The sequence below is a fragment of the Callospermophilus lateralis genome, chromosome 9 (genome assembly GCF_048772815.1).
Source record: "Callospermophilus lateralis isolate mCalLat2 chromosome 9, mCalLat2.hap1, whole genome shotgun sequence".
NCBI classification, from domain to species: Eukaryota; Metazoa; Chordata; class Mammalia; order Rodentia; family Sciuridae; genus Callospermophilus; species Callospermophilus lateralis.
This window is the reverse complement of record NC_135313.1, coordinates 3,055,178-3,081,842: the sequence shown is the minus strand read 5'-3', so window position 1 is coordinate 3,081,842 and position 26,665 is coordinate 3,055,178. Positions and strand designations below refer to the sequence as shown.

Sequence of the window (26,665 nt, the reverse complement as noted above, 5' to 3'; positions counted from 1 at the left end):
TGAAATGTCCCCCAAAGACATGTAGAAATCTTGGTCTCCAATGCAGAATGTTCAAGAGAAGCTTTGGGGACGTGATTGGATCATAAGGTCACTTATCTCATTGATGGACTGATCCACTGATGGATTGATTCACAGCTCAGATGGTGGGAACCATATGAGAAGGGACCCACTTGAAAAAAATGAGCCCTTGGGGTCTTGTCTTGGGGACTATATCTGTCCCCAGTTCCTTTCATTGTCTTACCTGCTTCCTGGATGCCATGAGGTGAGAGGCTTTCCTTTCCCACACCCTTTGCCACGATGTTCTGCCTCACTGCAGGCCAGAACAACGGGCCTCTAAAACTGAGCCAAAATAAATCTTTTCTGCTTTAAGCTGTTTTTCTCAGGTATTTTGTCTCCACCCTCACCCCCAGTAGACCAGCAGTTTGGGAGATGATTTGACAACTTATTGCTTAGCTAAGGTGTGTGCCTCAGGAATCCCCATCATGCAGGCGTGAGACTGCACCGCAGCACCACTGTGGAGTGAGTGCAGCTGGCCTGCGTCTGTCCCATTAAAAAGCACCTGCCCTGCCGCACAGAGGTCCCACCCTGGGAACCCTGCGCCTGCTCTCCATGGCACGAAGCTCCGGGTTCTGCTTGTCACAGCACAGGTTTGGAAATGACCAGCTTGCCCGTCCAGGAGGCTAGTCAAGCAACTCATGGACAGCCACACTGTCAAGTGCCCTGTGCGAGCACTGGGTGCCAGGAGCTCCTATGGATGGAGCAGGATGATCGCTGAGCTGGATGGTTTAATAAGAAAAGCTCCACCGTGGAAGATCAGTGGGAAAGCAAGGCAGAGCCTGTCTGTGAAGGAAAGAGAGGGGGAGAGGGGCGTTTCATGGCACAGCCTTCCCCGGGGCAGTGTCAGGACACCTGTCCACCCTGGGAGAGTGAGGAGGGAGCTCAGGAGCCATCCCTCGGGCCGTGCCGGACTCTTGCCTGGCAGACCTCCTCAGGCTCTGGCCACCTCCTTACCTGCTCCTGTGCAGACAGAACTCTTGGTTAAGTGGCTCAAGTGCACTTTAAGGAATCTTCCAGGAATGAGGATTGACACTTGCCCACGGCCAGTTCCTATTTCTGGTCCTGGTGATTGTCCTTTATTTGGAAGAGCGCTCAGGCTGCGGGGGCCTGCGCATCACCCCGCCGGGCAGCGCCTTCCCAGCTGGATCCTGGAGCAGCTGCGGCTCTTCCCTCCCCTGGAAGCACTCCCCATGGGTTTATTTTGCTCACTCGTGGTTTGCACAAGCGTCATTGAGAAGGGTGGTGTCTAGCAAGGACATTATTGGTGTCATTGGTATTCCCTGCTTACTTATGCACCCTGCTCTGCTCTTGGCTGCTGGGGACCCCGTGTCCTATGCTGAATCCATAGAAAGGGGTTGGCAAAGCAGGTTGCAGCCTTTCATGCTGATCGCTAACAGCAGAAGACCACTAGCTTCACATGAGGACAGCTGATCCATTGACCTCTTAGGTAAATGTCAAACGTTGTTCAAATGTCATGGATGCAGGAATCGGCCCTGGGTCCATTTCAGTGACAGTTGATCAGGAGTTGAACTAAGGGCCCATTAGTAGATAGCCTTGCTCAATGGATTGTTAATGAGCCCTAATTTGGGCCATTCTTAACCCTTGGGTCATTGGTCCTGATGTTCAGTACAAGGGAGAACCAAGTGAAGCCCCTCCCAGGGGAGAAGCCCATCTGCAGCGTTCCTCAGAGCCGGGCTCCCACCTCTGACTGTCAGATTGGCCTTTTCTACAAAGCCCTTGGTGCACCCCAGGCATTGCCCAGGCCCTGATGTGAGGAGAGTCTGCCTCTTATGAACACAGGTCCAGAGGTGCCTCCAGGGCAGGGTCCCTGTGGGATCTGGGAGCCTGAGGAGCAGCTCTGGGCAGACTCGGGTCCCTTACTAGCAAACCACAGATGTTCTCCAGATCAACCAGCAGAGCAAGGTTCACAGGTTCAGAGGTCTCAGCCCACAAACAGCGACTTCACTGCTCTGGGCCCAAGTGAGGCAGCACCTGGTGGCAGCAGGGCCCAGTGGGGAAGCTGCTCAGCTCACGGCGGGGTCAGGAAGCCAAGACAGGGAGAGGAAGTGGGTCGGGCCTTCAGGAAAGATGCCCCCTACCAGGGCCGCCCCAGTGACCCTCCTCTAGCCACATCCACTGCCCACAGTTACCACCCAGTCAGTCCTTCCAGCCAGGATGGGCTGGTTAGGTTGCAGCTCTCACAATTGAATAATTCCACTTCCAAACATTCCTGTTAACAGGGGAGTTCTGAAAGACACCTCACAGCCAGCCATAATAGATAGGTATTTCATAGGGACACCATAACAGTTTGCAAAAAAACTTGGAAACTTAAGAAATTTATTCCCTCACAGTTCTGGAGGCCACCAGACCTAAGGCACGTGTCATCAGGGTTGGTTCCTACTGAGTCTCTAGGAGACTCTGTTCTGGCTTCTCTCCAGATTCTGGTGGCTGCCATCACCCCTTGGTGTCCTTAGCTGGTAGGTGCAACACTACAATCTCTGCTTCCATCTTTACCTGGCCTTCTCCTAGGTGTCTGCATCTCTGTGCCCACATCCCTCTTTTTCTATGAGGAAGTCACTGAATGAGGGCCCACCCTAATCCAGTATGGCCTCATCTGAACTTGATCTCATCTGTAAGGAGACTATGTCCAATTTAGGTCATTGTATCTGTTGGTTTCATGCTGCTGTAACAAAATACCCAAAGCTGAGTCATTTGTAAAGAAAAAAAGGTTTGTTTATTGTGGTTCTGGAGGTCCAAAAGCATGGTGCTGACTTCTGCTCAGCTCTGGTGACGGTCTACATCATGACATGGTGTGCAGCATCATGGTGGGAGCTTGTGAGAGAGAAGGATGGCATGGGAGACGAGAAGCCAGAGATTCAGGGGCCAGTCAGCTCTTTTCATAACAACTGTATCTCCTGGAAACTAACTGGGTCCCAAGAGAACTACATTTGTCCCTTCCAAGAGTGGCACCCCCATGACTGGACACCTTTCACGGGTCCTACCCCCGTAGGTCCCACCACCCTGGGACCAGTTTCCAGCGGGCACACACCAGGGACACATTGGGCCACAGTGCCACATTCACGGTTCTGGGTGGGCATGGATTTCTGGAGGACTTGACTTGCGTGACACGTGTGGCATTGCCCTTCAGGGGTGGCATGCAGTGCGTCTCTGCTCTCAACCCCTTTGACGAGATCAGGAAGACATTTGGGACTTCATCTACTCAAAAGTATTTTTTCCCTTTCTCTTGGGCTTTGAAGACGTATAACAATGTGTCATAAACTGACCTGAAAATCTTGTTGGTTCTGCCATGGAACCCGTTAAAAATACCTAGAACTGGGGCGGTTTTCTGCTCTCATTCTTGACCTGGCTATTTATAGTGAAACCTATTTTCTCTGAATCACAGTGCATTGGTTAACGTTAAAAACTGGAACTGGTTTAACTCAAACGATTAGAATTTTTGGTTTTAAACTGATTGATAAGGAGTGTGAGCGTCCTGTGGGGTGAGGAGGGAATCACTCCCGTCTGAATGCTGTGTCCTCCCAGAGTCAAATGTTGGAACCTCACCCAAAAGATGGCAGCAAGGGGAGACGGACCCTTCTCCTTAGGCGTGAGGGCAGGGCCCTCAGAGTGGATTAGTGCCCTGTGAAATAGGCTCAGGGAAGTCCCTCGCCTCCCTGCACCACATGCGGACACAGTGAGAGGCGTGAACCAGAAGGGGCCTCACTGGACGGTGAATCTGCCACACTGTGACCTTGGACTTCCAGCCTCCGGGACTATTTGTAAGCTGGGGTCCTGGGGTGCTGTTACAGCAGCCTGAACAGACCGAGGGGTATAGAGAGCGACTTCAGCTGCCGGGGGGTGCCTGGGGGGAGTGCAGGTGTGGCTTGCAGAGACTGGGGGACATATTGGGTGGTGGGTGGGGAACAGGGGAATTTAAGCTCTAGAAATGTCGTGGTTGAAGTACAGACGACTGCCCCAATGGAAGGTCCGTAAATGGTCAGACCTGTTGGCCTGGACTAATAGGTCCAGGGGAGCCAGGGGGTCAGGAGTGGTCAGAGCCAGCCACATGGTTCCATGGGATCTCCTAAGGAGACCAGGAGAGCAGAGTGCTGAGGTTGGAGTCTTGGGACCTCAGACAAAGAAGGGGTGGGCAGAGGGATAGCAGGGGAGGAGCAGAAGGGCTGCGGGGGAGCAGCAGGCACAGGGGTAGGGAGGCAGGAGGAGTCCACAGAGGCCAGGTGGGTATGGAGGGGAGGGTCACTTTTGCCTCGAGGGAGGTCTCTGCCTTGGCCAGAGCGGCTGCGGAAGAGTCAGAGCTGGGCTGGGAGTGGAGAGCAGGGTCCCTGTCACAGGGGTTGGGTCCATGGTGGTCACTTTCCCGTCGTGTGGTCTGTTCACAGGGCTCCTTGCTGCGGGGCTCCCTGCAGCCTTTGCTGGCTGCCGCTCTCCATTCTTGTGTCCACTGCTGATGGGGCTGTTGGACTGTGGTCTGTCAGCGTCCACGGGGGTCCTGCATGTGGGGCCGGGTGTTCAAGTGCTGGGATGTCCCTTTGGGAAGAAACCAGTGGTGCTGTGTACGGGGGGATGGATCAAGGGGATCAAGGGGATCGCTCCAGGGAGGCAGGGAACTTTCCAGAAAGGAATGCTGCCCAGAGAGGGAGAGCACTTCCTTCTGAAGGGGCAAGGGTCTGGTGAAGAAGCACATTTTTGCTGCCTTCTTTGAACTTTTCTGTTTAAATTTTAAATATTGAGCAAATCTCTATTTATTATTATTCTAAGTGAACTTTTTCTACCCAGTGGCTGCTTAGTGTTCTGTCACTATGAACCATGGCTTTCCGTGAGCCCTGGGTTTCTCCCGTAATGATGTTGGGAGGAGGGCTGGGGCTGGGGCTCAGTGGGCAGCACTTGCGTAGCACATGTGAGGACTGGGTTGGAGCCTCAGCACCACATAAGATAGTGTGTCCATCTACAACTAAAAAAACTTTTAAAAATATGTTGGGAGAAGCATCCACTCGCAGTCTTCTCTGTGCGCATCCCTGTTGCTAGAAGTGAAGTCGCTGGGTTCAAAGGAGGTGACTGTTTGATAGACCCTGAAGCACAGCGACTTCCGTGCCACCTTAATTTAATTTCCCATTACTTTGCAGAATTTAATAGCAGCCAAGAATTTCCATCTATATTATGTCTTAGTTAAAAAAAAAAAAAAAAAAACTCTAGTGCAGAATTTTCTTTGGAAGCTAATAAATGACTTCAGGCTTGTCATTAGACCACTGCACTGTGCTGACTCAAAAGAATTTTTGAGTTTTTCACATCTCTTAAAAAATACTTACAAGTCTATCTGTTCATGAAACATTTAAATAAGCTCTTTACTGTGAAGTAAGCAACATTTCTTACTGTGGAATGTACCATTTACTTTTGCTTTTTAAAGTTAATTAAAGTCTAAGAATTTCATACAAACGTTAAGACAAAATACAGTGGTAATTTAGTTCCAAAAAATAAAGAAATGCTGATTTTCTTACTGGAATGAATTGTTCTGATGTTTCTGTATCATATATCAAAATAATTTTAATTTATGAGCCTGTGATTTTGGACAAAACATATATGATCAACATAATTTACAAACACAGGGATCCCAGGTTTTAATTAGACAGCCAGGGTTGGAGTCCACTCTACCTAAGAATGAGTTGGTTCTCAGAGGTACGAATAAGTCAAAATTTCTTAATTTGATGGCTTATTTATTATCAGCACAATATTTAAATTTGGGGATCTATTCTGAATATCTTACCTCATGCTATGGAACTGCCAAAAAGTACTACAAAAACAAAACCAATGTATGCCCTTATAAACTCTATCAATATGCAAACCCGCGGGGGGGCCAAGTGGCCTGGGCTGAGGGCGGGTGTCTGGTTCTTGGGCGCTGAGTCGCTGTGCAGAACACAGAGGCCCCTCCACCAGCACAGCTGCTCCTGTTCTGAAGGGCCTCACGCTGTCAGTGCTGGGGTCCTGCAGGGGCCGCCTTGACACCGGCTTCTCAGGAAGCCTGAGAGTCTCCCAGTAGTAATGCTTGGGAGTTTCCATGGCAACTCGGTTCTGCTCCAGTGATCCCTCTGCCTGAGTTGGAGGGGATGTTCAAACCATCCAGGAGGCGTCCCAGGGCCCTGGCCACAAGCATAGGTGCTGGAGGACCGCCCCACGCTGCCCACACCCAACAGCCACTGGCCTGGAGCAGGTATTCCTCCTGCCGTGCCACAGTGTCCTGACTGGGAAGACGGCTCTGATTCGTGGATTGTTCAGAATGAAAAGAGCGGATCTGCGTGCAGCCCTCTGCTTGTGCCTGGCACACGGAAAGCTCTGGAATGGCCCCTTTCCCCAAGTGGGCATATCCGTCCTCTGGAAATGAACACACTGACAGTCCTGGGAGGCCCGCGGGCCGCGCAGCTGGTGGCGCTCAGGCCTGCTTTACACTGACAGCCGCCCCTGCGGACCGGGGTCTTATTCCTGGAGCCCCTCTTCTTGGGCACAGGTGTTTCCGTCCCTCCCTGGAGGCAGGGGAGGCCTTGAGCGGCACAGGGGCAGAGGAGAGCACGAGGCACCCCCTGGCCACCTGAGGCCATGCCGGTGTGCGGCTGTCATCCCAGGAGCCTGGGCTTGCTGCACCTGGCGCAGTACGCGGTTGCCATGGCACCCTCGGGACACCCAGCCCGCCTGACCCAGGGCCTGAGCCGTTTCCCCAGTCGGCTTTCCGGGCGCCTTAGGCGGGTGCTGCGGCTTTGCTCCGACTGCTTTGCCCTGGTCACGGTGCAGCACGTACTTTGTGCCGTGTCAGCCACACCTGTGGCCTCCACTGCCACCTGGGGTCCTCCGTGTCCTGCCCTGGCCCCCGTGAAACTCACAGCGACAACACCACACCTCTTCTCCCCAAGCTCTGAGCATGTGCACCCAGACCCCTGCCGACGCCTGGACGCATCTGGGCACAGCCCTGGCCTCACGTTTCCTCAGGAGCCTCAAGTCTGCCTGTTTCCCGGACTGGCCTCAGGGCAGATGCGTCTCTACCTCGGTGTAGCAGGGAGGTGTCTACCCACTTACCTTGCAGCAACATGGTCAGAATTATGTCCTGTGCTCATTCTAAGCCTTTGCAAATCCGATAGCTAAAAATTGGTAGCTAATTCATTATGCTTATCTGAAGTTCTTTTCCAAATTGTCATAACATGTCTTGGAGTGTCAGTGTCTATTTTCTTGTTGATTTATAGATTACTGATTAACCCTTTTCATAGCTGTTGCAAATATTATTTCTCAGTTTAGGAGTTGATTATCTTCCTCGTTCCCTTGGAGAAATATGGCTACCATGTGCTAGATAGCCTAAAATAGATTTTTCTGCCAGGCTTTATCTTGTGAGATGTGGCAGTGTGTTGGGCCAATGAACAGGAGCTGGAAGCTGACGCCAGAGCAGTGGCAGCCCCACCCTGCTCAGTCACCCCTCCCCACACAAACAGCTCAGGGTGGTGAAACACATCCTGCCGATCCGTTACGCCGTTCCCTGGGAGACAGCTGCTGACGGGCAGGGCCTCGCAGTTCCACTCGTGTGGAGATGTGTTCCTCACTTCTCAGAGGCCCAGCTTGGGCCACCTTCTGGCAGAAGACGGGGACAGTCTCTGGACAAATTCTGATATTAGATACCGAGTCCTATAATGAAAACCAGCTGGGAGGAGGAGGTTTCCTGAGTCCTTGGACAATTGACAGATGGTGGCAGATGGTTATAATTTTAAAAAGGAAAAAGTAATGCATACTCTTAGGATGATTAGTCAATTGGATTTGTCAGGGAGGAAAACGTCTGAATGTACAAAGTGGAGCTATTTCTGTCTCTGTAACGCCATGGGTGGGGCATAAGGCAGTGCTGTTGAAATAGAGGTCGTTCTGCTCAGGAAGCCTCAGTGTGTCTGCTGGCCATGAGTCACCTATCAAGACTGGGATAATGACATCAGCCTGCCAGGGAGGAGTGGCCCCAGCAGGTCATGTTTAGAGGCCCTTTGCATCTGTGATCTTAAGAAAGAGGGGACAGTGTTTGTCCTGTGGAAACCAGGGATGGTGTAGAAAATGGCCAGGGCGGCCCAGATTCCCACAGAGCTGAGCAGCTCTGCTGTCCTTCTCGACCAGAGCATCGCTCGGCAACGAGCCTGTTTCCACTGTGGCACCAGGGAGACGAGACATGGCTTTCCAGTGCTGTCGGGGCTGGCATGAACTGTGGTGTGGGGAGTGCCCACCAGAGTGCTGTGTGGCGTGTGCCCAGAGAAGGTCTGACGGACTCCTGCAGCCACGTGGTCCATGTGCGGAGGCCCCGCTGCGCCTCTGGGAGGACCTCCCACAGAGCTCTTGGGCCTTGGCTTCCTTGGGTGGGTTGGAGAGCAGGGTTGTCCTGTCCATAGGCTGTTGTGGGGAACACGCACATGCAGGCTGTCAGGTGTCTTCATGATGCTGGCGCCAGCCTCAGCAGAGGCTTGTCCCCCTCCTCCCCGCAAGGAGTGTCTCCCCTGAGTCCAGCCAGCTTGGAAGGTCAGGATGGTGCCAACAGCTGGGTGGAGCAGCCCCGGCCTCACCTTTGCAGGGTCCATTCCACTCTCGCTCTCTGAGGAGAGCCAGCCCTCCTGGGAGAGCTAGTCTGTTGACCCCGTAGCAACCCTCCAGGTGCACATGGCGGTTACTGCTGATGGCCTCATTCAAAGGTGGACTGAGGGACCGTGTGACATGCATACATATCCCACAGGTGGTCGCAGATGGTTCTGAGCTGCCCCTTAGGAGCAGATCGGAGAGCCGGAGACCTCTGTTCGTCGAGGCTCTGAGACACTTCGTGCGTTTGTGCGGAGATCAGGCACAGCTTGTCCACCCGTCACACGTGGGAAGCCCAGAAGCACAGCCAGATGCCCTCATGCTGGCTCCCAGGTCTCAGCCACTTGTGAGTCAGAGGAAGACCCATGAGAATGACCCGGGTCATGTCATCTGAGCCTTTTGCATTGAAGCAACAGCAAGAGCAAACAGTGCCAGGCAGAGTCGAGGCCCAGAATGAGGAGGATGGGTCCCTTGGGAAGGGGAAGGGTGCAGGGCAGGCAGTGCCAGGGCTGTGGCGAGGCCCAGGGTGGCTGTGACCCTCCAGAAGGAGCTGGCCTTGGACGGGGGCCCACCACTAGCCCCCCGTCTATCCAGTCCTGGTTTACTCTGGGCTGGCCCCTCCACTCTGTGCACGTCCACAGTCCCCTGGGAGGAGCCTTCCAGTGCTCTCCTCTCTGCCTGCCCTCGCTGGGCCCTTCCTCTTGACAGGTGTACCACGCAGAGCCTTTCTGCTGCCTGCCCCTCCGCTGCCCCAGCTCTTCTCACGGTTTCCAGAATGCTCTGAACAGGAAGCTGCTCAGCCTCTGGACCGATTTCTTGCTCTGCTAGCGAAAACGAGCAGATGCATGGTGGAAAGAGAGAGTCCCTCTTCCCCTTAGTTCTTACGTGGGCTCTTTTAACACATGAGCTGCCTGACCAGAGAAAAGCAGTATTCACAAGAGAGTGAAGTCCAAGAAATGACCAAATCTTGCTTCTTTCATACTTTGTAGACAAAGAACAATGAATCTGTAGAGGGGTGATGGGACAAGTGGCTTCCGACCTGGGTAGTGAATTCTGACTGTTACTCAGAGCTCCTGGAGGGCAGGTGACTTCAGGTTGCTTGTTCAGGCTCACTGCAGCCCGTGACCAGTCCTGGTGGTCTAGGATGCTTCCCAGCCAGGGGTATGGAAGATGCCCCTCCCAGAACCTGTCTGGCTTGCTGCACACAGGGCAAGGCCAGCACCTCCCTTCTGAAGGCACCGTCCTGAGATGATTTCAGGGAGCTGGTTGGCACAGCATCTGGCATGTTCAGGGTGGCTCCTCTGTAACCCACTCAGTAGCATCACACAGCTCTGCAGTAGCAATAGAGGGCTCTTAAAGTAGGGGTGGGGGTGTAGTTCATGCGCAGGAGAGTTAAGAGCTTTGTGTTCAATGAGAATTTAATATTTGAAAAATTTAAAAATGACTATAAATAAAAGAAAAATATTAGGCTTCCATTTTGATTAGACCATTCATTCAAAATGGATAGTAGGGAATTTTCTTTTTTTTTTTTTAATTTTTTTTTTTTTTTAGAGAGAGTCAGAGAGGAGAGAGAGAGAGAGAGAGAGAATTTTAATATTTATTTTTTAGTTATCAGCAGATACAACATCTTTGTTTGTATGTGGTGCTGAGGATCGAACCCGGGCCGCACGCATGCCAGGCGAGCGCGCTACCACTTGAGCCATATCCCCAGCCCTAGTAGGGAATTTTCTATACTCCTGTAATACATTTGTCTTGTCCCCCCAAAATATTGAACAGTGTTTTAAATTTGGTTTTCTCCTGATTGTTCTAAGAGACTCTATTTATCATATACTGAAATCAGACCTTAGGGATATCTAAAAGTAGATGGTATACCGTGTGTGTGTGTGTGTGTGTGTGTGTGTGTGTGTGTGTGTGTGTGTTTTCCTGGCTTTCTCCAGCAGGCAGGTTCTCACTCAGTTGTGGAGGCTGGCCTTGAAGTTGCAGTCCTCCTGCCTCAGCTCCTGAATACTGGAGATGACAGGCATGTGTCACCACAACCAGCCTATTTTAAAATATTCCCTTGTAGATTGAGCTCCAAACATAATGTCTCCATTTGAGCCATCTTGGATTTTTGAGTATTGCTATAGGTAAGCCACAAAATACTGTCTGTAAGAAGTTGCGGTTTTCCAGTTCTCTCTAGAACATGATGCAGTTCTTGCACAATACAGGGGAAGTGCTCACACCTTTTGGACTAAAGGTAGACTTGTCCACAGGTACTTAGCACATTCTGCTGTTCATTTGCCACATGAAACGGTGAAGGAGCTATCCCACCTCTCTAGCAAGTAAATCTCAGACGTGGTCGTCGGGATTGTTAACTAAGTTCTTCAGCTAAGAGCTGGGCCTTCTTATATTACAAATACAACTGGATTTCATAAATTGTTTTAGTAAAAAAGTAAATGTGAGGATTCACTCCCCAAGGCGTGAAGTCACCAGGAGGCTTAGCAGACCTTTCTGTCCCTGGTCTGTAGACTCAGGACAGCAGTGGGGGGGCGGTGGGCATGGCCTGGCACAGCCAGGGGAGCGCTGCAGTGTCTAGGTGCACGTGGGCTGTGCCCGTTCTGCAGGCTATGCCCTTCAGAGGCTTTAGGAAGGGGGCGCAGGGCTCCAGGCTTCACCCTGCCCCGGCTCTATCTTCCCTTCCCCAGAGGCTTGCCCTGTGCTTCCTGCCTGCACTGGGGATATATCCAGTCCCAGTCACGGCTTATCTCAGTTATCATCAGTGGCTCACGTGTGGGACTGTTCGCCATCAGGTTCCCTCTGTGCTTTTAACCACACTTGGCAGACAGGGTGACTCGTGCTTGGCCCTCATCCATATTTGTTGATTGAATGAATGAATGAGTTTACATTAGCCAGCAGTAGGGGGTGGTGTTGGGGACAGTTTTACGCATTCCACGAAGACAAGCAGAGGCCTGATGTGTGACAGTAGCCTTGGGAATGTGTTGCAGTGATATTAAGGGAGGAAGCTGATTGGAGGATAAGCAGAGTGGGAAGTGAGGAGGAGGAGGAGGTTGTCTGGGGAGAAGCCCAACAGCTGGCACCTGTGGGTGTCTGGGCTCTGTAGAGCACTGTTCACAGACATCACCTGCAAGTGTCGCCTCTCCCCACAACCAGTCCTGTAAGCTGCTACTCTTCCTGTCCCTCCCTTGATAGCCAGGAGGGAGACACAGACTTCAGTAAAGCCTTTGGGGCCACGCCAGTTGGTAGCACCCACAGGAAATGAAGCATAGGAGGAAGGCCCCGGGCAGCAAGGTGAGATGCAGCCCGGGAGATGCCTTTGAGACTTCCAGGGCAGGGGCTAAAGCAGAGAGAAGTCAGGATTAGGAATACAGATTGGGGCTCTGTAACATCTAAGTCATGGCAAAGCGACAGGGCCGCTAGAGCCCCAGGGAGCAAGACATTTCAGGAAAGGGCTCTGCAGACCCCAGGGACCCTGAAGTGCCCTTAGACGGGTGGGCGAGGACATGGTGCAGTTCATTTCTGGCCTCCTTTGTGGCATTCAGAAGTAGGTACACTATGACGGATAAAATGCAAAAGTCACTGCTTACTGTCTGCAGGTTTGGTGATCAGTGTGAGTAAAATAGGACCTGTGCACAAAGACATTAATTTGCATCATTATTTTGGCTTTCAAAATGTAAAAAAAAAAATCACACCCCACTTGAATCAAATGTATGAAATATGATATGTCAAGATCATTGTCATGTTTTGAGCAACCAATAAATAAAAAATAAAAATGTAAAAAAATCATATTAATGACCAATATGTGATTTTTAAAAAAATTAAGGAAGACCAAAGAGCTGCATTTGATACCTTGACAGACCCAGAACTGTACTTGAGGTGGCGTCCCAGAATCACCCAAGGGCCTGGGGTAGATTCCCGAGATGCTTAGGAACGCGGGCTGGAAGCTGCGGCAGGAACAGGAGTGCGCGCGGCCTGTCCGCACGAGGAGCCACGACGTTCACGCGTCCCGCCAGCTGTGGCAGGTAGCTGGGAACGTTTGCGTGACGGCCTCGTCGCTGCTGCCGCTGCTTGGTGCCTCAATAAGGAGGCGCCGGGTCCGGAGCGCGGGCTCGCCGTGCGCTGCCAGGGGCGCCCGGCAGAGGGCGCGTGGAGGCGGGACGAGGGCTCCGGCGCCGGCTTCCGGTTTCTGCGCGCGTCGCCCCGACGACGGTCTCGCCCGGCGGCTGCGGCGGGTTCCGCCTCCCGTCCTCTCGGCGTCGCGGCCGGTCCTCGCCCCGCGGCCCCTCCGCCCAGGCCTCGGCGCCCAGTCCCGCTGCCCCGGCAGCGCCCGCGCCGTGGAGGCTCAGCCGGGCTCCCGACGGGCGGGGAGGACGCGCCCTGCGCCTTCGCGCGTGTCCTCCGATGGCGAGTGCCGGGCAGCGGCTCCTCTGGAGCCCGGGGGTTTGTTTCTCGTTGGGAGGGTTGTTTCTTTTTTTTTTGGGGGGCGGGGGGGGTGCCAGGGATTGAGCTCAGGGGGACCCGACCACTGAGCCACACCCCAGCACTGTCTTGCATTTTATGTAGAGACAGGGCCTCACCATTGCTGAGGCTGGCTCTGAACTCGCGATCCTCCTGCCTCAGCCTCCCAGCTGCTGGGATCACAGGTGTGGGCTCCCCAGCCGGCCCGCGGGGTCCCGCACGCACCCACCCACCAGGGGAGAACCGAGCGTGGCGTCCAGCCTGGCCGCTGCAGTGTCCAACTCCAGGACACCTTGCTCTCCACTCTTTCCTCCTTTCTCTTCGTATAAAGAGGGAAGTGAACTTTGTGGTCTCTCTCTTTTGAAATTAAAAGTAGTACACACTCGTGGAAACATCAGAAGATGGAAGGGAAAGAATGTCCAATCCTCATAACGACGTAGACCACCGCCTCAGTTTTATGATGGTGTTTATTGTGCGCAGGTGTCACTGCGACTCCCCGTCAGCGTTTTGCAGTCTCTTGCTCCTGGTGAGCACCGTTGGTGTAGTGGGATAGGATGTCACAAAGTAGCAAGCTGAGTTGGCCGTGTTCCTATAATGGGAGGCTTCCTACCGGAGTTTTTTATTGTGGTAAAATATACTTAACATAAAATTGACCGTCCTGATATTTGTACTCAGTGGCATTAAGTACCTTGCTATGCTACCATACCACTTGCATCTCCATAACTTCTGTCTTCCCAAACAGAAACTCTGTCTTCATGAACACTAACTTCCCACCCTCCCCTGCCTCTGGCCCCTGGCCACCGGTTCTATTTCTGTCTGTATAAACTTGATTGTCATAAATTTTTCCAGCCATGCTTTGCTTTTCCAATCAAAGACCATGGTAAATGTTTTAAGTGTATATGCCTACTATGGTGCCTGCCCGCCTTTCCTCCTTTTTGAATTAAATGAGCAACTGTCAACAAGCTGCCATCTTGCCAGACCTAATTATTATTTTCCTGGTGATGCCTGAAAACACTACAGGGTTGTGATGGCTTTCTGTGAATTTCATATGGCCATGGCTTGTGGCAGGAAGCTGGTTTTAAAATCTTTTGCACTCTCAGAGGTTTCTCTCCACACAGATTTCCTAACCTGGTCTGGGTCCAGGCGCACCTGGAGCCTGCTGGAACTCTCCTAATGACAAGATACTTAGCCTCCTGACTGAGTACACGTCTGTAGTCAGTGATGAGCTGCCCTGCAGAGTCACCACCATCCACCTCCACAATATCTTCATCTTGGACAACTGAAACTCTGTCCCCACAAATACTGGCTCCCACCCCTCCTCTCCAGGCCCTGGCAGCCACCATTCTGACTTCTGTCTGGGTGACTCGGTCTGCTCCAGGGACCTGGGTGGGGCATGGCAGCAGTGGTGCAGCCTGTGCTTAGCACGTGGGGCCCTGGGTTCCAGCCCCAGCACGGGGACCTCAGAAGAGCAGAATCCTGCAACATCTCGACTCAGATGGTTGTGTCATCTTGAGCATATGAGTCCTCCCTTTCCTAAAACCTATACAGTAGGGAGGTCTCTGGGCCCTCAGGGAGACGCTCACGAGCTCCTCTTGCCTAACCCCATTCTTGGGAGACACAGTCATCCCTCCTTATCTGGGTTGTGAAGTTCAAGACCAGTGACCTAAAGTACAACTCTCAACAAGGAAGTACTCTGGTCTTATTGAAAAGAACCATAACAAAGTTCAGGCCTCTTATTCTAGAAAAGTAATATGACTGTCCCCACTGGAACCTCAAGAGTTGGAATTCCAGCTAAGAGGATCTGTATATTTCACCAGCCTGGGGAATTCCCGACACCGGGCTAGGGGTTCGGAGCCCCAGAGGGAAGGCCTAGATGGCAGGGCGCTGGGGTGTGGCAGGAAGAGAGAGGCAGGTTTGTCTGTGACAAGTGTCAACTCCCACGTCCCCTTAAGACTACTGCTGCTTGAACTGATTCGTAGCTTGTCCTGTGTAGACCAGGCACTCACCTCACTTCCAGTTAGCATTGTGTTTATCAAAATCATGATTATGATCAACACCTCATTTAGTCCTTACAAGCCCTGTGAACCAGGTGCCATTACCACTCCCATCTTGCAGGTGAGGAAACCGAGGGACAGAGGCAGGCCACACAACTTGCCCAAAGGTAAGAGCTCCCCCGAGGGCAGCGGCCCTGGGTCTGTGCTCCCGTGGAGCCGTCTCTGCAGAACACGGCTGAATTCTAACATTGACAACAATAAAAACTTTCCACTGACCTAAGTAGAGTCTTCTCCCCATGGTTGCCTGGTTATCTTTTACTGGTCAAAATCAGATTCTAGCCTTCAGGCGAGGTGTGTGGTTGGGAGACTTGTAATTTGTTTCTTTTCAGTGCCTCACTGCACTATTCTGTTTACCTGGTAGGCCATTTTAAATGCTATTTAAATTCTAACAAGACTCCACCCCTGTCCTGTGTTATTATGGCGTGAGCACTAGTTCAGAAAGCAGCCGTGTCCTCATTATTTCCCTAATTGCAGAGTATCCACTTTAAGAAGAAAGGCTGTGATCAGGGTAACTGTGAAGCTGTGATGATGGTGGGAGTTCCGACGTTCAGACCCAGTAAAGAAAGCAGGTCTGACCAAGGGGGCAAATGGCATTTGTAACTGTTCACAGATCATGGACGCATAGAATCACAAATGTCAGCCTAGAACTGAGAGTTCAGTAAGAGAGTTTGTCATAAAATAAACAAGCTCCAGAACACTCCAATGTCCTACCATAACTTTTTTTAATAATGGGGAGAAGATAAGATCCCATCCAAAGTAGCATACAGAAATAAAGGAATATGCAGGAGCAATGAGAAAAACCACTGTAGTTTGCCATGGGACACACAGAACTGAGAAGTGGACAAGAAACACCTTGTTCCCAAGTGAGAAGACTCAGTGTTGAAAAGATGTTAATCTGTCCCCAGATGATTTATAAAGATAATGTCATGAAATAAAATCCAGTTTAGGGGGATGGTTTGGGTTGATTTTAAAGTTTAACAAATAGATTCAGAAGTTAATGCAGAAGAATAAATGGTGAGGGCCAGGGTGTGTGTAGCTCAGTGGCAGAGTATGTGCCCGTGTGGGCAAGGCCTTGGGTTCGATCCTCAGCACCACCAAAAAAGAAAAGAAAAGAAGAAGAGTAAGTTGTGAGCCCAGCCAAGAAATTTTTGAAAAAGAATAACGAGGGTGATTTCCAACTGTTTTGCAGCTGTGGGTTCCAGGTTCTTCTCTCCCCTACACAGACACCTTTGGTAGGTCCTTTACTGACTGCTTCCCAGACAAAGTTCAAACTCCTTAACCCAAGGATTAAGGAAAAAGCACACATGCTAACAATATCTAAAGGAATTCCATAAGGCTGCACAGTCCGGGTTCCAGAGGACAGGGCCAGAGCAGCCCTTTGTCACTCTGTCTTCCTTCCTTGGTCTCTATGTAAACCTGTCTTACATGGTCGCATTCCTGAGGACTTGTTCAAAACCCAGAGCACCAGAGCTCGGCTTTGGGAACAAGGATGAGCAACTGCGACACTGTGGGCTCGAGGGTGGCAGCTGCCTGGAAGGGCAGAAGCTCCCTAAGTGCTCGACCATGTAGATGGAGGCCTTAAACCAAGTCCACGCTGACCAAGGGACCCCAGCCTCCACCCACGTTGACCAAGGGACCCCGGCCTCCACCCATGATGCCTGGAACCTATATGTACATTATAATCCGGCATCCCTTGCCTTGTAGGAAATCATCTATGTACTGTAAAGTCCCAGATGAAATGAGCTGCCACTTCTCCCTTGTGGCCCTGGTGTGGACCAGGCCCCACTCCCACTACTGTGCTGTCCTCAGGCCAGTCAAGCCTGGTGGCAGTACCTCTAACAGATTTAGGCAGGAAGCTGGAAGGGTGGTGGGATTCGCTGGAAACTATGAACTAGTAAGTGGCAGAGCAGGAATTCAAACCTGACTGTCTGCGTTGGAGTTTGACATCTTCCCCACAAATCCCTGGTGTTCTGTGCAGGGGTCATGGGGTGCAGGGGTCATGGGGTGCAGGGGTCATGGGGTGCAGGGGTCGTGGGATGCAGGGGTCGTGGGATGCAGGGGTCATGGAGTGCAGGGGTGCATGCTCCCCGGCAACCTCTGCTCTCCCATCAGGCCTTCTCAGAGGTGCTGCAAAGCAAAACCAAATCCTCTGATCTCCTCACCCCTCTGTTCTTCCGGCCCACAAGGAGGACTGGATGACATCTCTGACCACGGCCCCTCCTACTCTCAGTGTTCCTGAAGCCAACTTTCTTGTTCCTGACCTCCAGCCTACTAGGGGATGCCTTTACACATCTCCATCCCAACCATTATTGTACATGTTTTCGGCAGGTCTACTGGGGCATGGCTCATCTGGGTGCAGGCCGTGTCCCCTACATCAGGAAGCCATTGGGCAATGTCTGGGCTGTTGCTGGGGTGGAACACAGGCTGGTGCTTAGTGGGTGGAGGCCAGAACACTGCTGGACAGCCCATGACGCGCCCCACAGCCTCCCACAGCAAAGAAACATCTGACCCCCAATGCCAGCAGGGCCAGGGTGAGGGACCCTGCTCTCTCTTTACTGGAGCTCCCCCTGAAGCCTAATACCACGTTCAACAGGGCGCTGCCCCTGGAGGTGGGGGTGGGGGGACTTCCGTATAATCCGAGTGACTAAAATTAAACCAGTGGTCAGAAGAAAACCTCCATTTGGAAATCCTCTGGCAGTTCAGGCCACACCCTTCCATTACGCACAGGCGCTGCCCCACGAGGAACGGGGTGTAAAGGTGACGCGCCAGGAGTAGCTATTTGATCTCCAGTTATTCCAGAATTTCCACTCTTGTGCCAAACATGTCTCTCCATCTGCTGTGAGCTGCTGGTCCTTAGACTCCCCGTGAAGTTCATCTACAGTCCTCCTTTCCCAGAGGTGAGGCTCTTGTGCTATCCGTACAATCTTCTCTAAAGACGATGGTGCAGGTGAATAGGCAAGATCGGAGCTGCTCCTGAGCTGGCACTTTTCTATAGTCTAGCGGTTGAGACTTGAGTTTGCACCATCATCAGGGGCTGGAGTGCAGAGGGGAGCCACAGGAGTTCAAGCCTGGGCATGGACTTTAGCAGCCTGCTGAAGTGTGTTCAGTCTTTGTTTTTCTTTAGGGAAATTCCTTTTCTTGGCAAGTTTATTTGAAGGATGCTGCTTAGGGAGTTTCTATGCCTTAGCCTGGAAGGTTCTCACTATTCCTGTCAGTTTGGACAGTTCCTAATTTAGGTAATCTGCAAGCCACGGTCTTAGGCAGCAGTGCCTGGACTATGAACCTTTGAATCCATCCTAAGCACCCGTGAACCTCCCTGCTTGTGATGGGTGTTGTTATGACCCCCACACTTCCTTTCTGAGGATGACGTTGTCAATCACATTTGAAGCCTAGTCAGCTTTGGGATTTTTCAGCTAGTAGAACATTTATTCCATGGCTCTGATTGTTAGGAACATCCTGTATTTTCTAGAATGTTAAACTCATAAGCAGGATTACTGAGACAATGCCAAATAGATTGGTATCTATCTATCTATCTATATTCCTCTCATTTATTTTGAAATTCCCATTTCCATTCCAGTGTATATTGAAGTATTGGATCTATTGTTTGTCGTGGGGGTCTTCTGCTCACTAGTGAATATCATTGTTGGGCGTAAAGCCTGCTTTCCCATACTGCTATCTATTCTGATCAAAAGCACCTTAAGTGGATTACTCTGTGCGTGTATATAGATAGATGCTTTTTTTTTTACATCTGAGGTGATTTTGGCAGGCTTTTCAGTTTGCTCCTATTTGACAGAGCAATACCTGATGGATTTTGTTGGTCTTGTTTTCAACATTTTTAGAAAACAATCAGAAGGTGTTTACAAAGCACCTTGTTCATGACAAGCAGCATTGATCTCCTAGGGGAAGCTTGTGGGAGGGGTTCGCGGCCTCTTCCTCAGTTACTGTGAACAGGGGACGTTTCTGTGACCACTCTGGCCTGGTCCTAAAGATCACCAATTCTGAAAGTGGATTGGAGAAGCAGACACATCGGGGATTGCTATGGCCTTACTCCTGGACACTTGGGAGATGATTTCACCTGAGGTAACACAGTCAGGCTTGGAGGAACTCCTGGAAGGCCTCTGTGTCCAGGTACCAATGAGAGCATGATCCTGGCTGGCCAGGTCCAGCTCTGTGATGGACCCTGCTGACTGTGGCCCTGCTTCTCCTCCTCCCTCAACCCCACCCTGCACCACCGTCCCTGATCCTGCTTCTGGCCTGCCACTCCTGGCCACTCGGGTCCTCTCACGCCCATTGAGGCAGGTCAGTCCCTGAGTCAGTACTTGGTGCAGTGCCTGGTGGTCCCACTGGCCCCTCCCATCCCTTAACTGGCTGCTCTGGGGCCACATCCCGGCACCCCCCACCCCATCTTTTCTCATTCTCCTTTCAGCCTCCAGACAGGCTTAAGTGCCTTCCCTCCTTAATAACCCCCGAAGAGTCAAATGAAGATCCCTCCCTCTCAGACCTCCCCGTGGTCCAGCCTTTCTCCCAGAATTTCAGCATCAGAAAGCAATAATCACTGTTCTTCTACTTGCCAATTAAAGGCTTTCTCAACCTGGTTCTCGTTGCTCCGTGGCTTCCAAGAGACGCCTCTATTTCTGTCTCTCTAACTACCCTTCTCTGCCGTGGCCTGTTCCTTATCCATTGAATCATCCATTGAATGTGGGAGTCCCCCGACTCCTCACTCCAGCCTCTTTTGCTCTTTATGCCTGCAGGCAGTTTTTATCATCTCCTTCAAAGGGTCAGTGCTTTTGTGCCAAGATGCCTAGTAGACACCTCCACTGAGCTTCAAATTCAGTTCAGCCAAAAATCCAACTCAGAAAGTCAAAAAGAATTTTTTAAAAAAGTAGCAAATTCTGGGTATTAGGTAATTATGGGAAAAAAACCTAAAGACGTATTATTAAAAGAGTGGGTCTATTCCTAATTGCTGCAAATCAATGAGAGTTCATGGTAACCTATCAAAGTCCTGCGTTTTACTAAAGAACTCCCCTCTGTCTTCCTACCTACTACCCAGCATTTATGCAGTGGCCACCCACTTGTGTTCCAGACATTCCAGAATAGCCCATCACAGGCTGGAGGCCAGTGGGGATAGGGAAGGAGGTTGTTAGCCCCTGGGTCACGGGCAGCTGTGAGGAGACACCTCTGTGTAAAGCCCAACCCAGTGGCTGCTGGAGAGCCGCTCGCCATTGCTTCCAGCTCTCTGGCTTCCTGTGTTCCTATCCACAGGATCAGGCAGTCAGGATCCTGGCCTCCAGGTCAGGCTCGCTCTGGGCCTGAGCTGACTGTGGGATGCCACTTTCTTTACAGATAGCATGTAGGGGCTGACTCCCCCATTTGATTCCCCTACCAATGCCACTACCCCCTCCCACCAGTATCCCTGGGAGATCTGGCTCCTGGCCCCGACCTGGGTGTGTGCACTACCTTGCCCGTGGCCCTGGATAGGAGGTGGGATGGCTGGGCTAGGCCCAGGGAGAGCCAGGGGCATCTCCTGAGCCCACCTGATGATGCCTGCTCCCCCTGAGGACCCTGGGTGTCGGGGACTACCTGTGTCAGGCAGCATGCAGGTGCCTCCCATGACTGCCTGCTCAAGGGCTTTCAGTGCAACCTGGGTCAAAAACCTGGTTTCACTCTTCCAAAAGGCACATGGACAAGTTGATACTCTTGTGAGCCTCCGCATGGGTACACAGTACTTGGTAAGCTGACAGGTGTTGTGCAAATCCTGGGCAACTATTTCGTGAACCACATTTATAATGTGAAGCATTTTTAGATAATTGTCATGAAAACAACCCAAACAAAGTAACATAAATGTCAATCCATTGTGTGTACAAGTCATTTAGAGATGTTTATTCTGTAGTCATCCATGTGGCCGGTGATTCATGTTTGTGGAAAGCAGATGTTAGGGCTGTGATCTAGAAAAGTGATCTTGGTTGGCTTCCTGACCTAGTGGGGAGGCTGAGAGCCACTCTCCCTGGCTGTCGGCCTTCTGCTTTGTGCTGTCTTCCTGTAAAGATCTGTCTCCAGCCCTGCGAGTAGCACCACGCCACAGCGGAAGGCAAAGCTATTGCTCCTAGCGACAGGCGGTTACCAAGGAGACCAAGTAAACCAAGTTCATGCATGGCCCCAAGTTGGCTCCGTCCTCTGGTTTCCGCCAGTGAGCTGTGATTCTGATGTTCCCCAAATTCAGACCATGCTATTATCTTTGGTCCTTTTCTCAGGAATCCTCCCTGTACAATGAAGTTCCTGCATATGATCTTGTGCATCTGAGAACGGCTTTTGAAAATTCAGATGTGTAACGTCCACTGAGAGCATATGGCAAGGAAGAGTCACAAGCACGGTAGACAGTGTGCCCTCTCAACAGAGACCCTGGACTTAATTAGTGCAGTAGGTCAAATCTGTGTTTTTTACAGGTCAGTGAGTAGCTGCCAGTTAGGAAGGGGCCAGAAATCCAGTCGGCTTGTTAGAAGTGGCTGTCCACTGACTGCCCTTACCAAGGAAGGAGAAAGCCGGCCTCTGCACCATGGACCTCACAACTCTTTATATAAACACTTTTTCTGGCGCCATAGTCCAGATGGACAGGGGCCCCCTGTGCCCCTCAGGTTGTCAAAGGTGCCCTGGGGTTTCTTCTGCCAACCGGCCTTAGGTGGGTTTAGTTGTGTCTTCCTCAGGGTGAAGGATTTTACATTACTCTGCCAAGCCACCTGTCGAGCTGTGAGTATTGGGGTGAAAACTCTGTAGACCTCCACATTTCCCATTCCTCATTTCCAATCCATACCCCCTACCCTGGCTTCCTAGCAGGCTTTCCCCGCTCCAGGTTTGCAGGTTCCAGTGACCCAACCACCCCCATCCAATTTGCGTAAGAGCGGGGTTGAAGGAGAGGTCATTAATTTGTATCAAGATTAATGGAGGCAAATGTGGATCCACTACACTTTATTCCTGGGCCCCTGGGACCTAAACACCATCACCAGGAAATGTAGCAAGCATCAGCAGAGACTCTCACATTTCCCCTAGAATTAGGCATGGCACAGAGGTCAGCCACTGTGCTGTAGCCTGGGCTGACCCCCAGCACAAAGGGGCATCCTCCATCCAGAAGTGTGTTACTGTGCTGCTGCCCAGTGGCTCCGACATCTCTGTGCACTTGTCCCTGTTCTGCTGTAGTGATTTGCTCCTAAGACTGAGTCATCAGTGCTTCTTACTTCCTGGCAGTGACCCAGCATTGTCCACCTCCTTGACCCTCCCCAGTTTTTGTGGAGGATACTCTATTCTCTTCCTTCAGTTGTCCCCAGTCTCTCTGGCTGGCTCACCCCAGTTCTCAGCCTTTTAACCCGCTTCCTTCTTGCTGTGGAGGAGGCTGGGTGTCTTGAGTGGGGGTGCCTGCTAGGGGACTGATAAAGCAGTAAGGTGGGTGTTGGTGTGATTTTTATGGGACTTCCTGGACACCAGGCTCACCCTAGGGTCCTCTGCTTTTGGGGGCATGTCATTACCGATGGTGTATTTTACTGCGACTCCTTGAGACCCTAGCTAAGTAACTTGTTCACGATCCCACAGTGACCAGCAGAGCTGAGACCTAGGCCAGGTGGTTCAGCTCTAAAGCCCCCTTGCCCACCCAGTCCTGTGGTTTTCAGAAGCTGATGGCTAGCAAGTGACTGTCTGCCTTGAGATTGGGAGAATGCTCCCCTGGCCAGATACAGGCATCTTCAGGCATTCCTTTGGGGAAAACAGAGCAAACAGCAAGACTGTCCCAATGTCCTGTTCTGGGAGATAGGTCACAGGGTTCCAGGTGGCATGTAAAATCCGTCTATATTAAAATATTCAAACTTTACTCTAGGAACACTACTAATTGGCTGCCATTCTCATCTGTGAAGTTGTTACTAGGAAAATTATAATCATTCCCTATGATAAATTCCATAAATCCCACTGTTGCTTATGTAGCTTAAAATCATCTTCTCCAATTCAGTGAGGGTTGTAGAATCCAGAATTGTTACACCAACATTGTTATCGTTTTTGTTGGGGAACTGGGCATTAAACACAGGAGCGGTCTACCATTGAGATACATCCCCAGCCCTTACTAAGTTGCCCAGGTTTGCCATCCTCCTGCCTAGGCCTCCCAAGTAGCTTGGATTTCAGGCATGTGCCACTGCACCTGACCATGTCAGCTTTTCAAAACAATGTTACACTGAGAAGCCAGCTACTAAAAGCCAGGCATCTCATCCCCTTAGAGAGTCTGTTTCTATGAGCCTGAGATGTATCCACCAAGCTTGGCATTCTGTTCACCTTTGACTTTAAACCTGTGGAGTTTCTCCCACAGCGACTTCTAGCCTTTACTCAGGCTTCCGTTTCCTTATGCTGTACCCCCAGAAAACCCACCGACCCTGCTGCCCACTCCTTCTGAGCCCCTTCCCTCAAGCAGGTGCGCGGGTCCACATCGGAAGGCGAGTGCACACAGGTGTGCGCTAACTTGTTAACAAGAGTTGGGTCTGGGGGAGAAGACGGGGGGCTTCTAAAAGCTTAAAAGTGAATCCGGTCTCTCCTCCCTCTTTCTGGAGCCGCCTGGGCAGAGAAGCAGGCCAGGTGGTTCTGCTGAGTCTCCCGCTCCGAGCCGAGCCGCAACACGACCTTTCTGAGAAGGGTCTGAGAAAACGTGTCCCCAGGACTTGATCTGGAGAGGGCCCCACGGGACAGGCGTAGAGGGCGCGGGGACGTTTCAGGCGCAGCAGGCCTCGGGCGTGGCCGGGACGGCTGACTTCCTAATTGAAATCCGCGCCTCTTTCTTCCCGTCGTGGTTCCGGCCCAGTTCGGGACCCTCATCTCGCTTTGCCTGCAGAACTTTTTTATAGTAGGAGGGCCGCCGGCTCAGGGGGGCACATTCTGGAAGTCGGGTCACGGTGGGTGCGACTGGCAGCCCTTCTAGGCACGACGCCGGGCGGAGCCTGGCACGGTCTTCCCCACCGAAGCCTGGACCGCGCAAAGCCCGGGCCCTGGGCCACCGAATCCGCCGGACGCCTCACACTCCCGCTGCTCGTTCTTGCCCCTGGGCCGACCCCTGAAACCAACCCCTCCCGGCGGCGACGCTCTAGCAGGGTACCGCGCGGGCAGGTGCGGCGGAACTCGGGCAGAGCTTGAGCGTCCGGGAGTTCAGCTTCGCCCCGCCCCTTGTGGCCCCGCCCCTTGTGGCCCCGCCCCATGCGGCCCCGCCCCTTGTGGCCCCGCCCCTGCAGCCCCGCCCCGGCCGGCCCCTCACCGAGCTGGTCCTCCCCCAGACACCCGCTTCCCTGGGCTGGCCCCGCTGACTCAGCCGGGACCAGCGGGCGGCCAGGGCGGGGCGTCGGGTGAGGCCCGCTGGGTTTCTCTCCGCACCGCCTTTCCGGTGTGAGCGGGAGGGACTGGTTGGTGATTGATGGCGGCGCAGCTGGAGCGCGGGCGGGGCGCGCACTGGGCGGGAGACGGGCGAGAGCAGGGCCCCCGGGCAGGGCGGGCGGGACGGGCCCCGGAGGCGGGGCGAGGGGCCGGGCGGGACCCCGGGGGCGGGGTGCAGGCGGCCCGGGGCCCCTCTCTACGCGCTCTCCCCGCCCCCGGGGGCCTTCGGCCACCTGCGCCCCGCCCCGCGGGCCGCGCCCGAGCCGGGGATCCGCTGAGCCGCGCGTGTGGGCCCCGGGACTGGTCCGGCTGGCCAGGCGCCCGCGTTTCTGCGGCGAGTTCCCGGCCGGCGCGGACCGCAGCGCTGGGGATGCGGCAGCGTTGAGAGCTCGCCTCCAGCGGACACCGGAGCCGGTCGCGGAGAGTCCTCCTGGGGTGGGAAGTGGGGTCCGCTCCGCACTCCGGCATCATGGCCAGCCCTGCGGGGTCGCAGAACAAGGAAATAGACTGTCTGAGTCCAGAAGCTCAAAGACTGGTAAGAGGAAGGCGCGTTTCCCAGGCTTTGTTTCCGAACTGCGAGCGGTCCCCGTCCGGTTGGCGCTTGACGGCTCGAAGGTCAAGGGCAGCCCGCGCTCTCCGCCGCAGCCGTCGGTGCCCAAGGAGGGGCGGAGTGGGCTCCGCCAGGCCGGGACCCTCCTCGCATGTCCCGGCACGGATGCCCGGGAAAGGGCAGGCTTTGCTCCCTGACCACCAGTAAGTTGGCCGAGTGTCCCGTGCCGCTTGTTACGCGCTGGAAAGCACCACTGACTGCTGGCGCCCCTTCCAAGGACGAAAAGAAACGTGGTCTCTGCGGTGGTGATGGTCTGTTGACAGGTTCTTCCCGCTCGGGTTGGCTCTGGCTAGGACCCAGCCGAGGTCTGAGGACCGCGCGGGGTCTGGAGTTCCACCCGAGCTGCTAGCTTGGTATTTTACAAAATGCCGCACCTGGGAGCTGGTGTTCCAGGCTGCCGCGCTCAACCATGGGCGGACACCACTAGTGATTGGAATGGTGTGGAGCATTTCCCCGGCTCCTGACCTAGGACCACCTCCTTAGAGGTTCCCAGACCCCAAGCCCATCTAAGCTGGTCTCCTGGGGTCTTCCAGGTCTGGGCAGGATCCTCCACGTGGCAATCCCTTACCCAACCCCACACTCCCTAGAGGATGTCAGGGTAATTGGGCCTTAAAATTGGGCAAGGGGCAAGGTGGGGAAAGTTTGTGATCACCCATTTTTGTGCAGCTTATGGTTGATTGTGAATAGAAATATTTAAAAGTAAAGGAGTGGAAAAATACTTTGGAAAAGAAACACTCCATGGAGTTATTACTACAGAGAGACCCTAGATTTCCACTTTATCGGGTTTTTGTGGAACCTTGATAAAAATGTGAGCCCACCACAGCTGCTCTTTCCCAGATAGGAATTAATCATCCAGTAGGTGTTCATGGAGATTCAGGATGAAGTAGACTGCTGCTCTCCTTGGAAGACCACTACTTACTAGGAAGTGCTGGGGAGGTATAGGCACAAATTCTGATGAAGGCACACTCAAAAATTAAGTTCTTGCTGAGGACTGTCACGTGTGCTTATGGTTTTTGTGTTTTGGATTTTTAAGTGTCTATTTAAAGTGCTTCTATGAGCTCATTTAAAGTTTAGGCAGTAGGCCAGACTATTGGATCTGGTTCTTCCACTTCAACCCAGGAACCGGGTTCCTAATGAGTTTCTAGGGCCCTGGGAACCTGCAGGGAGACCCTGGAATCCCCATCAGGGAAGAGACTTGAAAGAAGGAGGGACAGCAATGCCCTGAGCTGCTGGTGTTCAGAGAAACAACCCAGGCAGACCATAGAAGGCAAGACTGGGTGGACATTAACCCTGGGCACGATCCTTGCACCAAGAGCCAACTGTTCCAGTCTTGGAGAAGGAAGAGTGAATGTTGGGAACAGCGTGTGAGGAAAGCAGGGGGTGCTGGAGGAAGTGTCCAGTGGACCCACCTGCCGCACTCCTGGACACTGGGTGTGAGTCTGCTGAACACAGGGAGCCCCAGGGGGCCTGGGTCAGACGCTGCTGGACCTGCAGGGAA

The 26,665-nt window shown here is 52.7% G+C and overlaps 1 protein-coding gene across 20 annotated transcripts in view; it reads left to right on the top strand.

The window, feature by feature from the left end:
* Lrrfip1 (LRR binding FLII interacting protein 1) overlaps positions 1 to 26,665 on the top strand; it is a 129,902-nt gene that overhangs the window by 33,172 nt on the left and 70,065 nt on the right. For 4 of the 20 annotated variants that reach the window (XM_076865546.2, XM_076865542.2, XM_076865540.2 and 1 more), the window contains exon 1: positions 24,780 to 25,092. The exons of the other annotated variants lie outside the window; for them this stretch is intronic. In XM_076865546.2, coding sequence (XP_076721661.1) covers positions 25,027 to 25,092 — 66 coding nt within the window. In that variant the 5' untranslated portion in view covers positions 24,780 to 25,026. Of the gene's footprint in view, positions 1 to 24,779; positions 25,093 to 26,665 lie in introns of those variants that run through there. 20 annotated transcript variants of the gene reach the window in all.